We start from the raw sequence: 15,890 nt of genomic DNA, 5'->3' as shown, positions 1-15,890 counted from the left end.
AGAAGAGATTGGGGAACAAAGGTCAACAAAAACAAGATGTGCATGAAAACCCATAACAAAACCCAGTGGGCAAAGAAAGGGAGAAGAGAGGGGAGGCAGGAAGGAAGGAAGGAAGGAAGTGGGGAGAGGAAGAGAGGGGGAAGGGAGAGGAAGGAAGAAAAACAGCAGTACACCTTCCCCCATTTTAATTACAGGATGCTTCTGGGCCTACCCACAGCTGATCTCTGCGGCAGGATGCCTGAATTCCTTGCCACTCACAGTTCATTGTGCAGAGACCTTGACAGACCTAGTCTTGGCTCGGCCTTGCCGAGTGGTGGTCCCCATTCAGCCTGCCACAGAAGGGAGAAGTGATCCCAGCCACTCCCTGGAACTATGCATGAGAGGTCTCACATATACAGCTTGACAGAAAACCACACAGACTAGTTCTGGGTGACTTTTGCGAAGTTATGCAGCCTTTTTCAGCTGTGGCCCTTCTGTATATATGATAATGCATGCACACAAGCAGTGCTGTGTCTGAATGTCGGCCAATGGCGACCTGAGGAGGAAAGGGTTGATTCTGCTTATACTACCACATCACTGTTTATTACTAAAGAAATCAGGACAGGAGCTCAAGCAGGGAAGGAACTTGAGGCAGGAGGCCTGATTCAATGCAGAGGCTTTGGAGAGGGCCACTTACTGGCTTTCTCCCCATGCCTTGCTCAAACTGGTTTCTTATAGAACCCAGGACCACCTACCCAGAGACGGCCCCACTCAAGGTTGACTGGGGTCTCACCCATCAACAATTAAGAGAATAGTCCACAGGCTTTTGGATAGCCTGATCTTACAGAGTCATTTTTCTCAAATTGAGGTTCCCTCCTCTCAGATGACTATAGCGTATGTCAAAGTGACATAAAACCATCCAGTACACCACTCCTACCTCTCTTTCTGACTGTGGTTGCCGGGCATGAAAATCAACCCCTAGGCCTTGTGCATGAGCGACATGGCCATGGAGAGTCAGTCTCTCTCTCTCTCTCTCTCTCTCTCTCTCTCTCTCTCTCTCTCTCTCTCCCCTCCCCTCTCTCTGTCTACTTTGTTAGTAACTTTATTGATTATTTTTAAACTGATAAAATAAAGGTGTATGTTTTTATTGTTTATATCTTGAATATACATGTATACACACACATACATACACAACATTGTTACCTAACCTATATATGCGCTGTATACTAAGGAAAGCAAATGATAACACTTTTACTTTGTTTTTCAATTCAAATCGATTCCTTATAATGAAAACATATCCCACCTCCATTTTCTCTTTCTTTCTTTCTTTATTCTTTTTTTTTTACTTGTTTATTTTTGGTGGCAGGGTAATCCTTTATATTGATTTGTTTAGCCTTGAGTCTTTTATTTCAATAGTATTTATTCTCCTTTTGTGAAAAGGTAAAGCACCCCACTAGAATGTTACCTGTGTCCAACAACTCCAATTCTCACCAAACAGACTTTCCAAAACTGTATTGGGCATCTACAGTGTGTCCTTCATGCCACCCTAAACCTGAACCAACTCATGACCCTGTCCACACATTTTGACTGCAGGCATTGGTAGAGGTGGGTTAGCAGCTCCCTTTCCTATGCGGGTGACTACATTTCCTGAAGGCTGTGCACTGAGCTGTAAGTTCCAGCCAAGGGGATATGTATGACGGGCAGTGATACACTGTCTGAGTCTAACCTCATCTAACCTTGTCTAGCCCTGCCACGCACACTCACCCATGCTGCCTTTTCCTTCAGCTTGATAAGCAAGACTTGTGTGTTGTGTAAGATGACAAGAGACGCAAGACAGAGTGACTCTGCATGTGATCACTGCTTGGAGCAAAGCTAGCTGCAATTCAGTTCCTTGCTTAAAAACTCACACAAGCTGGAACTGCTATTATGGAGTCTGAACCATTCTTCATGTCAGTGTCTTTTTTTTTTTTTTTTTTTTTTTTTTTTTTTTTGGTTGTTGTTAGTGGTGGTTTTGTTTGTTTGTTTGTTTGTTTGGCTGGTTTGGCTTTCTGTAGTAGCTAGTAATGGAGTCCTAGGGATATTTTTGCAGAATATCATAAGATTATATATAAAAATAATCACCGTGCCAAACCAGATCCCTGCCCATAAAATAAGGTCTAAGACTTAGGTTTCACTGTAGACTCGGTTTTACTTATTTATTTATAGGTTTGCTTACTTTCACTTTACATTTATGAATGTTTTGCTTGTACGTTGGTATGGGCACCAGGTAAATGCCTGGTGCCCTTGAACATCAGAAGAGGGTGTTGGGTGCCTTGGAAGTGGAGTTACAGGTGGCTGTGAGCCACCACATGGGTGCTGGCAACTGAACGGGGGTCTTCTGCAAGAATAAGGACTTTTACCACCAAGACATCTCTTCAGCCCCCGTAGACTAGGTTTTACTTCACTTACCTCATACAAGATACCAAAAGCTTGGGAAAACAAAACAACAACAACAAAAAAGCTCACTTAAAGAATAAGGAAATATCATTCAGCTGACGCTTCTATGACTGAAGGAAAGCTGCTACAGCTTAACTTCAGGTAAATGGTGGTCCTGCCAAACCCCACTGAGCGGCATGTGTCATGAGAACGTAGTGTGAGTTAGAGGGTGCTTTAGAGACATTTCTGAGGTTTCTTTTACAATCAAGTTGGAGAAAATTGATGTTGTTAGATATACTCATTTATATTTCATAACAAATAAGGATCATTTTCCTTTAAGACTTTTGCTTACTTAGTATAGATATTTGCCTCCACGTACGTCTGTGCTCCACACATATGCTTGGGGCCCGAGGAGGCCAGAAGAAGGCAATGGCTCTCCTGGAACTGGAGTTACAGATGTACAGCTGTGACCCTCCGTGGAGATACAGACAACTGAATCTGTATCCTCTGGAAGAGCAACCAGGGCTCTTAACTGCTGGGTTATCTCTCCAGCCCAGTATCATGTTTCTAACCAATTACATGACTTCTTAATTTTCTGATTACATTCCATTATGATTTGACCATAGAATGTTATCTATGATTTAATTACAGCTGAAACATCTTATTTAAATGTTAAAATATACAAGAACATACATTGGCTTTGTCTATACTTAAGAACTACATCAAGGGTATATTATCAGAAGCTTAAGCCTGAAGTCAAACATGAAGAAATTTAAGTCCCAACAGTAACCTAAGATCAATTAAATAAATTATTTATAATAATGCCTAAGGTATTGGGCATCAAATGTAACTTAAGATCATCCAGTTAAAGACTTAATGCTACATGAAATTATTTTTCTGACTATTAAAAAGCAGTCATGCCAATTTATCACCATAGGAATAGGAACAACTTATGGCCCTTCTGGAAACTCTTCTTGGTGATCACAGAAGTTGCTTGGACCAAATACATCAGTGGCGACTTACTGAAAACACGCCTCAAGGTTTTCCATTTCCACCACTGCTCCTACCTTTATCGGAACCCCTGGGAGCTCACGTGGCTCCCACATCTGTTCAGTTTAGCCTCCTCTCTTCCACGTCTGCTCACCAGTATCCTCACACAGCCCCTCAGATTATTTCTCTAAAATGCTTTCCATGCCATACCTGTAGCTCTTTCGCTCAAAATTCCTCCCACGTATTTTCATCAGTCTTATGGTAAAAACATGAACTGTGCTTGGCCTGCCACGCCCCCAACAACAGCAACCATATTGGTACCTGCTCCATTTCCTTTATCCCCTAACTCTGTCTTCTCTCCTTTGTTTAAATACCCCAACTTCTTTCCCTGATGTATTTGAGCTTCCTGTCCTCCTTGCCCCGAATCCTTTCAGCTCTTTCCAAGGCTAGCACATTTCTCTTCTGGTCTCAGATTACCCACCGAGTCACCCAGTTATCCTCTTCCTCTGCTTGTTTCATTCATAACATTTATCAAACTGTATAATTTCATCCTCACAGTCAAATCCTGGGTATGTATGATGACGTGAGCCTTCAGCCAACACCCTTGACCCTTTAATGCCTTGATCAGAAACATCGTACCGTCATGGAAGAATAGATGGATAAGTGAAATGTGTCTGTAATACACACTTTCAACCTTGATGACCTAGCCCAGGAGACAATCCATGAAAAACTGTATTACCATATTTGACAATGACCGTCACTGCCCTGTCCTGCTGAATAGGGAAAGTCCAATTGTACAATCTGAATGGCATGTCACCTGGGAACAGAAAACCATCTGAAGTCATTCATATGGCCCTTTGTGCACTGAATTTTACTCTTTTTTTTTTTCTTTCCCCTGAGGTCTATGCTTAACAACAACAAAAATACGAACTTGGTAATTCTGAGATGTGTCAAAATTTAATTAGCTATAGTATTTGGAGACAAGAAGCTGTCCTGACTTTGAACTTTAAGTCATCCAACTTGTAAAGAAACTCTGAGGGGGGGAGGAGGGAGGGAGGAGAGAGAGAGAGAGAGAGAGAGAGAGAGAGAGAGAGAGAGAGAGAGAGAGAGAGAGAAATTGTTGTACATCGAAACTTCCTTGGAACATAGTACTCACATCAAACCCAGGATGACATGGAAATCCAGCATGCATTTCAGCTCTGTTTATGGCCCTCTGGGTCACTCTGACAGAGTAGCCTGTTTTTCAGGTCTGACTAAATGGTAGAGACTGGTGTCTACAAATTATTTCCTCTACGGTCCCTGGTGCCTCTAATGGGAAACACAGGCTTGGATCAGGCTCTGGAAATGTAAGGGTAGTCTCGCACACTAAGTGCCCCTGGGCATGCCAGGGAGTGAGTGCACTTTTCCCTATTTCAGATGATGAAAAAATGCTTCCCCAGTCCAGCCAACTGTTGAATTCTCTTCTACAGCTGAACATGAGAGAAAGCACTGAGGCTCTGCACAGTGTCTGCCGAGGAGCTGGCAGAGACATCAGTCTGCACAGAACAAAGGTTCAAGGACCAGCTCAGCAAAGTTCTTGGGGCGAATTCTCCCGTAAAGAAGTCAAGGGAGGGACTCTTTGCATAGACATCCTCCAGCGTGCTCTCTGGAAGGCCTCAGAGAACATTCCTGCCAGAAAGCTACAGCAGGGAAAAGGTTTGGCTTCTATAGAGCACGGACTTGCTGCTTCTTTTCAGTTGAGATACTGTGAACATTTTAACAGATTATCTTATATTTTCTTCTTGTCTTGGAAAGCCCAGAGACAAATTTCAAACTCTCTGCAATAACTGGCATCAGACATTATGGCATGCACTGGGTCCTCTTGACCACTGAGCCATCTTTCCAGCCCCCTTTCATTACTTTTCTTTGGTTTAGTGAGTTGAGTTTCTGCTTCTGTGACCTTGAACATGATGCTCAGCATCTCAAAGCTTCCATTTTCTTCCTTTTAAATTGAGGGCAATAATACCTAAATTGTATAATGGCTATGAGAATTTTTTAAAAACTTTGATAAAGAGTTGGGGCAATAGTTCAGTGGTTGAGTCCCACTTGGGCTTGGAAGCTAAGCATGCACAAAGCCACAGGTTAGGTTTCCAGTACCACCAACAACTAAAATAGAAAACAAACTAACTAACTAAACAGTAAAATGTTAGGGCTTAGTAATTGCCAAATTATTATTATTAATACCTGTACAGATTACACGGAAAGACAATCCATCTTCTCCTGTTATCAGATTGTGAGCACTATAATTAGTGTGAGCATACTTTCCTCTAACAAACACTAATCACTCCCAAATTACAAAGCACACACAGTTTTGGTGGTTTACTCAAGAGTTATACAGTTTGCATGGAAATGTAGTTATTACAATGACCTGGGGTTTAAATTAACATATACAAGTTAAAATACTACAATATACTCATCCATTCATTAAACATTTATATATGCTATGTGCTCAATGCATAAAGCAAGCATAATGAAACAACTGATGTGTAACTTGATGTATCTGATGATATACTTTCACACCATAAGGAAAAGAGAAAAAAAAGCAAATAAATGAATTTCGTGTATAGAATGAAGTCTGACATCTCTCAGGCCACCCATTCTAAGCCATTTCTTTCAGACTTGTGGCCTAAACTGATGTTTGTGTTGTTTCTCATAAATCTGATATCATCAGATCCTATAGTCTGGGAAATTTGTAAAACTCAAAATAAGTTTGTAGAATATTAGGTGTCTTAGGCTTAATTCAGCTTCTATTATCAAAAGGTTTCTTCCCAGAACAGAGAAACCTGTGTGACAGTCAAAGGAGCTTGGGTTGTAACAGGGATAACCTAGAGTCTCTACAATGCCTGTTCTTTTACCAGTGGGAGGGGTGCCCCCATGTACAGAGGCAGAATGGAAGGAGATCTTCACATAACTGTGGGAAACTTAGGTTGAAAAGTCGAGGTGAAGACAGCTTGACTCAGCTCCACTTGACCCCTGAAATAGCACTGTGATCTTAAACCAGTCACTTCACCCCCTCACACCTCAATGGTTTATGTCTAAATGCCCCTCCATTGATATAGTCCATGACTAAGAGAGTCTGTGCTTCAAGGCTATTTCAGGTCAGTGTTGGCAGGAAGGAAAGACTCCCCCTCACTCTTGCTGGGACCAAGTTATCCCCAGACACTACTTACAGCTTCACTGCTATGAAAATAAGGAGTTCTGTGATTTGCATCAGATGAGTCAGGCCTTTGCTCATCTAAAGAAAGCTCCCTCGAGGTTTTCTACAGTGCCTGTTCGATCTTTATTAATAACAAGAAACGTGAGCACAAACAAACCAGCAGTGATTAAGACATGATAGTGCCTCGTCTATGAACTAAGAATCATCCTGTCTCATCCGTTACTCACTTCACCATTGGTGGTTCTCAACTACCAGCACACTCAGATATACGCCTTCATTGACCAGGATCCACTGTGGAGAGGGAAAGATTGTCCTGGTAGGTGACATATTTCATCACTACCCTCAGAAAGTCTTACTGCCACCCCAGGACAAAATTCCCCAGAGAAGACAACAGGAGAAGGAAAAAGCAGATGGAAGCTACGGTGGCAATTACCAAGTCAACACAGTCTTTATCGGTGCATGTGTATTTACTTATACATGCATTCAACCATGATAAATTTCTTTTGTCGAGGCTCATTTCCTAAAACATTCAGATCTTTCTTGTGCAGGGAGTTGTAATGAAGCATAGTCTCCAGCAAAGCTGCAAAAGGGAACTGGTGTGGGTAAGTCTAAAGAACCTCCCAAGCGATGTGATCAATGGTAGCTACTGTGAACACTAATACAAAGACTTGGTGAACTGGAGGAAAGGTCTTTTATGCTTTGCCCATACAAGTTGATATCCAACCAGACTTGAGAAACTTAGGAAATTCCATGGCTTCTTTTATTCAACAAACAGTTGGCGTCATGATTACAAGAGCATGTAAGTCACGTTTCTAGTCTGAAGGGTAAGGCATGAATCAACCCAAAAATATGAACCCAAGATATCACTGGAGTTAACAAAAGTGTTTATGACTTAACTGTCTTTGGGCAGTTCAAAGAAGAAGCATCAAAAATAGCAAGGGATACCTCAGTTGCCTTCTATTGTTCTGTGAATTCCTTAGTTACTCACAGTAACAACTTGCCCTCTTCATCCCTAAACAAAGAGGAAACCAAGGCCTAACACCTGATCATCAAGACATGGCTTTTCTATCTTTATTTAGTCACCCAACAAATAATAACTGAGTACTTACCATGTGCCAGGTGCTATAAAAGGTACCTAGATCTATCATAGGCCAGACCTGGTGAACTATCTCTTCTGGGCCTCATCTTGGTGAAGAACTTTCAATCTATATTTTAAAACCATTACCTGCAGATGAAATCATATAGTTCGAAAGGCAGACTTCCAAGATAAAATGTCAAAGCCATTACCATTTTGATAAGCCTGTTTTACTGATTTAAGAAACACAAGGTCTCCTATCCCCATCTGTAGAGGTCCAAATCTCAGTTTCTGTGGTTTCTACAGACCCCTCAAAGGGCAGCAACTGACAAACCTGCTGCTGAACCTGCCATCATGAGTGAGTCACTTCAGTTGTGCTGTTTTGGAGGTAACTGAGCCCCAAAGCAGTATGCTCCTTAACACTGAGACCTGGCTGTGCAATGTAGTCATGCCAGAGGAACCCTATGGGTTCTACCAGATAATGCTCATTGCTTCCCTTCCTGGGCTGATGGAGTAGCAAAGATGGCCAACAAGTTATCAGGACTGGAAACTTGTCCTTTCATAGGAAGCAATAAATCTTCGATACAGATCCCATGTGCCACTGAGGTAAATCCAAACTAGTTTGTCTCCCCTGAAATGTGTCTTTTCTCCATTTTGTCAAACAAATTCCATCTTGCTCATTTGGTGTTAGCTTTATAATCTGCAGGGACTGCAGACTTTATCTGATGACAGGATAGCCCCTGTTAATTGTGTTCGTTCTAATGAAAACAATACTACATACATGTAAACTACCTCAGAGCATGGCAGAAAAATGGCAGAAAGTAAGTATCACGGGCACAGAGCTGGCAATATCAATGCACATCCTGCTAATGACAGAGTAGACAGCTGAGACAGATGTGTGTATGAAAAAGAAAATGTTTTCTCAATAGCGTTTTCAATTTCCAGATTCTGAAGTACATTCAGATGGCCTAAACAAGTAACTAATGATCCAATAATGTTTCTAACTAGAGTAATTAGCAGTTACTTAGGTAGAAAGTATATAAGCTGTGTAAATATATTGAGTATATGAATGTGTGTTCACCTGTGTCCTCTTTGTATCTGTCCAAAAGTAATGCCAGCATTGAGAAGTGAAGGTAAATACTGTCAGGAGATGGCGGGAAGGCAGCAGAAAAGCTTCTAGAAGAGGGAGTGTCCTCTTTGACTCCATCAGAGATCAATGGAAGCTCTTATTGTCGGTGAGATTGGCAGGCCAGATAAAATAAAGATTGCAAGTTAAATTTGGATCTTGGGTCAATGGAGAAAGGGTTTTCTGTTAGTACAGCTATGTCTGAAATATCACAGGCATATCCTGTAGATTTATTTGCTAAATTAGGCAGTGCTAATAGCTAGAGAATTGGCATGCATGCCAACTGCCTCTCCTCCTTTGTCACAAATACCATACCGTCAGTATTAGCACAAATTAACATTTAAAGCACCTGGAGACCGAGGTCCACCCACCATTATGTGTCTGTAATTGTAAGTTCCTTGACATCAAGTAGTACACTGTATTCTTCCTTCTACAAGACCTGGATCATGAGTCACAAGTGCCAAAGAATTAAAATGAAGTTTTGAATAAATAAGGATATGAGGAAAAGGAGGAGATTGGGGGGAGCTTTTTAAATAAGAAAGCCACTCATGGTAGAAAGAAAATATAGGAACTTCCACATCTGCTGCAATGGTCCTCACCTATGAGAAGAAGCATCTTAATGTAGCAAGGCAACTGCCCTGTGCCTGAACTGTCTTCAACAAGTGCAATACTAAGCAGAATGGACTGGAGTGTGCTTGGAAAGGAATGTTTTAAATTAGAGATCAACACTTATACAATCATTTTCTGCAAAAACACATACTTAAGGAAGGCAAGACATACATGGCAAAAGCCCAAAATGGCAGACAGCTCTACCTGGAACCACTCAACCTGGGAGGCTTAGGAAGAAAGTACATGAGCTATGTATGAAGGCATGGCCCTCAGAGGGCACGTGTGTGATCAAAAATGTTTGTAGGTATGCATAAATATGTTCTTGTATAAAAAGCTTTAAGATCAGTACACTGAGCTCCGGTATAACTCTGTACTGTTCATAGCAATCGACCTGGAACCGAGACTTAGGGAAATCCCATTTTCTTTTTAAGTAGAGATGTTAAAGTTTATTGATTCTCTTTTAAATATACAACACTTTTCTTTTATAACTTTACTTTCTCTTAAAGACCTTGGCTTTTTAGTAAGGAAACAGTTGCTGACCACCGAAAACTTAATAAAATAGGCGAATAAAATTAAAAGAATAAAAAAAATCACTAATTTTTCCATTCCAGAGAGAAGACTCAACACTTTTGGGAGATACACACACACACACACACACACACACACACACACAAACTTTTAGGAGATATATATATATATATATGTACATGTTCTTTTCTTTCTATGCAAATACCCACATTTAACAAAAATGCAAATGGACTCCATCCTACCTAGAAAGCTTCTTTTAAGAAACAAAATATAGTCAGCCAAGTGACCAAATATATTTCCACACATAATTTTTAAGGCTTTTACAGAAATTTTCCACAGATGCTTTACTTAACCAAGTGCTCATTGCCATGTTTTTCAAATCTTTCATGCTATTATTGTTCTTTGGCCTACAGGACGGAGAAACCCTAAGAGTCAGAATTACTGAGTCAAAGACAATGCTCACGCACACTATAAAAGATTTTGATCAGTGCCACCATTTTGTCACCTGTGACAATCAAATGATTGAAATCAATGTATAATCTCATAAAGAAGAGATTCTTTTCCTGATTTTGTTTTTGACAATTAGCCATGCAGAAAAACTGTGAAAGTAGAATTTTATGTAGATTAAGAGACAAATATCCGCAGTATTTCCTATTTTCAAGAAGCCAGTCCATAATAACCCAGAGTTTAAGAGAGCCCCTCACAATTAGCTTTTTATGCAACCAAATGATTAAGAAGCATTTTAAGCCCAATTTTCAATCATTGTCTGCTATTGTATAACTTTCATTGTTTCTCATGTCAATAGAATACCATTTTAAATACATTAATTTTCTTTTTATTAATAAAAAAATAAGAATATAAACTAAGGTCTTTGAAACTCATGCTATGTTACATTCTTATTAAAAAGGGAATATCCACTTGATAAGACCATAATCCAAAAATTGTTATTTGGTCAAACAGAGAAAGCATCATCTATGGCAGACAACCGTGCTAGCACAGTCATAGCAGTCCATGTATGAGTTAGCTGGCTGAGACGGGTGAACTTCTACCCAAATGCCTTATGGGTGAAAAACAAGCAGAACAAACAAAATACATCACAGATTCCAGAAGGACCAAGTAAGAAGAAAAAACAATGCAGTAAAAGTTTTTAAGTACCACATCTAATCTAAATCCATATTTAAACAGTATAACAAAGAAATGTCACACTACTACAATGGAGCGGCTAATCAAGCAGAGAAATGACTTAAATATACGACCCAGCAGAAGACTGCTAAGATTTAGATATGAAATACGACCCAGAGAGGAGTATAGTGAAAGGAAGGAATAGCTGTGAAATATTAACCTCCAGTGTCAAAAGAAAACCAGGCATTCACCCTGCACTTTCTAAGCTGACAAACTAGGCTCATAGTCTTCTTTGAGATCCGGAAAAATTAAGAAAACAACAACAACACACACACACAAGGAAAAATAAAAGAAAGAAAGGAAGAAGAAAGGAAGGAAGAAAAAGAAAGAAGGAAGAAAAAGAAAGTTAGATCTAAATACAGAAGCTTAATTTGTCAAGATTGGAGAAAACTAAATTGTGTTATTGCTAGTGACCTAGTCATCAGTAATTACTGTTATTTGGTTAATGACTAATTCAATTAAAATAGATATTTGACTATAAGATCAGGTACAAAAATATATATCCCAGAAGAATCATTATGCCTTTGATATGAGTTGAATGATTTTTTTTTTTCCTGTGTTGGGAACTGAACTTGGGACCTTGCCTGTGCATGACAAACTAACCCCACCCCCACCCCCTGTGTGTCAGTTTTATTACTTCGAGTCTTCAGTCCTGGGATGGGTCACCTGGGATCCTAAAGTAATGCTTTACTCACTTAAAAAAAAATGCCCAGAGGCAAAGGAATCTAAGTAAGAAAACACCTCCTGCTAAAGATATGCAGGTATATAAGACCATGAAAGAGGAGCTAAAACGCCACTATCAGTCCTGGGTGTTGTAGATTTTTTTTTTCCTTTGGAAAAAATCCGAAGCACCAAGGCTGAGATGACTCCAAAGTACTTATGGCCGGTGGTCCTTATGGCTCTGTACATTCTACCCATCCAGTCTCTGAACTGTGCTCACCTGGATCAGGCCATCAAGGAAAATTTGAAACTTCTGCACAACTTCATAAAGGGCTTTCCCTTTAGATGTATAAAAGATATCACAAATTTCAAGTTTCCTAAGGAGACTCTTCTGCCATACATCCAGCATATGAAAACGGACATAAATGTGGTCTTCCATCAGGTATCTGCTCTGGCACTAAATATTTTCACTCCTAAAAGCTACATCCTCCCGGTGCCAGAGAAAGACTTGGAAATTATCAAATCGGGACTTTTTAATCAAGCACAGCAAGCTCAACAGTGCTTCATGGAGGAGAAAAAAGAGAACAGGGAGGAGGCCAGTATGTCACAAGATCTTCACTCGGAAGACTTCCTGAAAGTCTACCTGGAATTGAGAAAGTACTTCTTCAGAATCAGAAAGTTCCTGACAAATAAGAAATACAGTTTTTGCGCCTTCAAGATTGTCGCAGCGGAAATAAAAAGATGTTTCATCATATTTTACCATTTCAAAAATGAAATCAGGTATATTTTCAGAATTACGTTTCCCTCCACAGTTTCCTCCTTTGTCTTGAGTATGGCTGTACTGTGTATGATGGGGCAGTGTCCTCAGTTAGACTGGTCCTTCGTGTAATGTTTGTTGTCTCTGAGGCTTGACCTTGGAACATCAACCACGTCCATCTCTTTAGGAAGAGGCAATGCTGGGCATGTTACTCAGTGCCGAGGTGACCCCAGGAAAGTTTTGAGGCTGTACTGAAGACAGATGGAAAGGAGTAAGGCTTTCTTTCCATCTGCTCTCTCAGCCACTTTCCTCTGACCATTTCTATTGGAGTTCCTCTACCATCTAAGAAAGTGATTAAGATGGCAGTTAGAAGACAAGGAGAAGGTTTGAAAAGGTAACACTTCAACAAATCATCTCTCTGGCTGCCAAAGTGGTTTATTCTATGAAAGTTCACCACATTAACAGTCTAGACCCACTGTATAGAATCAAAATGTTTCTTAAAAAAAAAAAAAAAAAAAAAAAAAAAAAAAAACTTTCTTTTTTCTAGAGGAAAAAAATGTTCAGATCATTTGTCAGTTTGGTTTCTTTGAAGTTTAAAGAACGGTAAGTTGTTGCTTTAAAAGTCAAGGTCCATAGTGAAATTTGGATAGATAGATAGTAGAATCAGTTGACCATTAAGCTCCTCCTTAACACCCGAGAGCCTGTGATTCTAATGCTGCACATGTATCATGCCTGGAGTATTTTATTTGGTTTCTATATCTAAAGCTATAGAGAGCTACAGGTGCATACCAGCGATAGCTGTACCTGTCTAACGTGTATATGACACTTGGACTGGATTCTCAGATCTGCAGTGGGGTTAGGGGAAGGCATAGAAATTAGTGACAGTCTCTCAGAGTGGGTGGTTTTCTATGTGTATGCACCTAAAGTAAGTGTCTAAAGTCATACTGTGGTGGAATTCTGCACTCATGTACAATTTTCCCTGTCTGAAAGCTATGTACTGTCATTTAAGTAAATTAGGCACTCTAATAATATCTGGCATTTTTATCTTGTTAAAGTCACTTTGTAATCCATATTACCTACATTATTTACTTAGCTCTTCTGTTTTTATTCAGCACCTAACTAACTGAATTTTTTCCTTCTCTCTCCCCCACCCCCCCCCCATCATATTTCAGAATCAATGACCTTCAAACAAGAACTTAGATAAAAGCTGCAACTGCTCAAATGTCACCAGGGATGCTTTATTCTAAAGCCATTACCAGGATGCTACTAAACCCTTCAGATGCAAGACTTTTCAAGTTCAGGGTTCAAGTACAATCAAAGCAAGTCTTATATTAAGCAAAAGACAAATTTCTGTGGAAAAGTTAGCAGAAATGTTAACTTTAATAAAAACAAAAGTTGTGGATTATGGCATTTATGTTACTAGCAAAAAAAAATCAGTCACTAAAATGAGTGAATATAATCTATTTGATAAAAAAGAAAAGGCTCATTAATAAGGTTGTTTTAGATTGGGACCACGGCAGGGGGGAGGGAGGTTAGGTATGCGACTGCTGAGCAGCAGATAAGGTCCTTTCCATTCATCTCTCTGACATCTTTGCCTGACCTCTGTGCAGCCCTGCTGAGATGACAGCAGTTACTTTCATAAGTTATAGCTGCCGGCCTGCCCTGTGTTTGCTTTGTGCAAGAGAAGAGAACTGGCTAGGTGGGGTGAGCAAGTAGTTCAGTGATCGAGTACATGTATGGCTGTATGAGGCTCTGGAATTGATCCCCAAAACTTTAAGGAGAGAAGGACATGGAGAAGAGAAGAAAGAACTGGCCAAAAAAAGCTAAACATTTTTTAATCAGCATAGACAGTTTGATAGAAATCACAACCACACTCTTTCTATAGAGTATATCCTTTAAAAAAAAAAAAAAAAAAAAAATCAGAGACCAAGCCCAGCAAAAGAACATAAACAACACAGAAATGTTAATGGGCAAGACAAAAACGTTTTTTCTCACTTTTGATTTCTAAAAAGTGCTAAGTGAGGCAATGATAAAACATTCCTCTCTTATCAACACCACAGAAGTGGAAAAACAATGTTAACACTTAGAGTGAGTGCAGTGTAGGTTCTCTTATGCATTGCTGGGGAGCAGAAACACTGACATGTGCTGACTCTGGGTAATAGTGCAACCTTCAGTATGTAAACAATGTATCAACCCTACTATGTCTCTAGAAAGAATGTATCCCAAGGAAATAACTGGATAAGAAACACACACACACACATGTATGTATGTATGTATGTATATGGAGAGAGAGAGAGAGAGAGAGAGAGAGAGAGAGAGAGAGAGAGAGAGAGAGAGAGAGAGAGAGAGAAGAGGTTTTAACGTTTTAACTATGACTTTTCTATTTTTCCTACAATAATTTTTTTCTGGATAAGTCCTTCTCAGTTCCAAAATTAACAAAATTGAACACCCCTATTTTCCTCTATAATGGTTGTGTTTTCCTTCTTCCCTGGGCCACTGACTTTAAGTTTAATGATGCCTTCTGGTACTCCCTGAGCACACGGAACTTAAGCAGTACTTCTTAAGCAGGTCGTTTGTTACTTTGCTGCTACTGTTAAATTTCAAAGAAATCCGAACTTGTGGGCCCTTACCATTAGAGTGTGCTGAGCACTTCAGAGAACTTGCTGTTATTCTTTTCATGACCCCACCGGCAAGATCTAGAAATCGTGGGGGGAGAGTCTCTCTCTATATCCTCTCTTGAGTTAGCAGTCTCTCAAAGAACTTTTAAGTTTAAGGGCAAGCCAGACCTGTGCAGATCCCAGAACGTAAACTATTTGAAGGACAGTTGAGATATAAGAGCACTTGCTTAACACGCTGGGGTCCCATCCGGAACAAGGGTGGAGTCTTGGAGACGTACATAGGTCACAGATGGCTCCATATAAGTCTCCCTTTCTCCCCTGCGTGGGGGCGGAAGGGTGTCAAATTTAGAAGTAGGATGGGGGAGTGGGAGTGGGGGGGGGATGTTTCCGCATCTCCTACATGGTCTAAAGTTGGGAATTCCACAGGAAAAAATGGCAAAGGCAACATCTACAAGGCTGGCAAGAAGCACAGGTTCCAACAACCTCCTCTAACCGACCCTCAGGAAACTGTTCTGGTCCCTGCCGGCTTTGGGAGGTGACTTTGTTCTTGCCAAGACTGCTTAATAAGTAACCCCCACACGCCAACTGCTCTAGATGAAGTACCTAACTTATTCCAGGAAACTCGACCTCCTATAGTTTAGCAGGCGCCCCCCTCTGGAGAAATAGGAGCTACCCCAAACCACCTGTTCTCCGGCAGATGAAAACCAGAACTGTGCTCTGGCCGCATCTGCGTAGCCGTGGCCTGCTTTTTCTGC

General features: G+C 40.4%; 2 protein-coding genes across 3 annotated transcripts in view; one reads left to right on the top strand and one right to left on the bottom strand.

Annotated features, from left to right (window-relative positions):
• Positions 1-15,890, bottom strand: part of Mob3b (MOB kinase activator 3B) — a 182,640-nt gene that overhangs the window by 165,155 nt on the left and 1,595 nt on the right. The gene's annotated exons all lie outside the window — the stretch shown is intronic.
• Ifnk (interferon kappa) lies at positions 11,963-13,721 on the top strand. Its single transcript, XM_034501680.1, has 2 exons — positions 11,963-12,542; positions 13,681-13,721. The coding sequence occupies exons 1-2, from the start codon at positions 11,963-11,965 to the stop codon at positions 13,719-13,721; spliced, it is 621 nt and encodes a 206-aa protein (XP_034357571.1).

Source organism: Arvicanthis niloticus, chromosome 5 (genome assembly GCF_011762505.2).
Source record: "Arvicanthis niloticus isolate mArvNil1 chromosome 5, mArvNil1.pat.X, whole genome shotgun sequence".
NCBI lineage: Eukaryota > Metazoa > Chordata > Mammalia > Rodentia > Muridae > Arvicanthis > Arvicanthis niloticus.
This window is presented reverse-complemented; position numbering and strand designations above follow the sequence as displayed.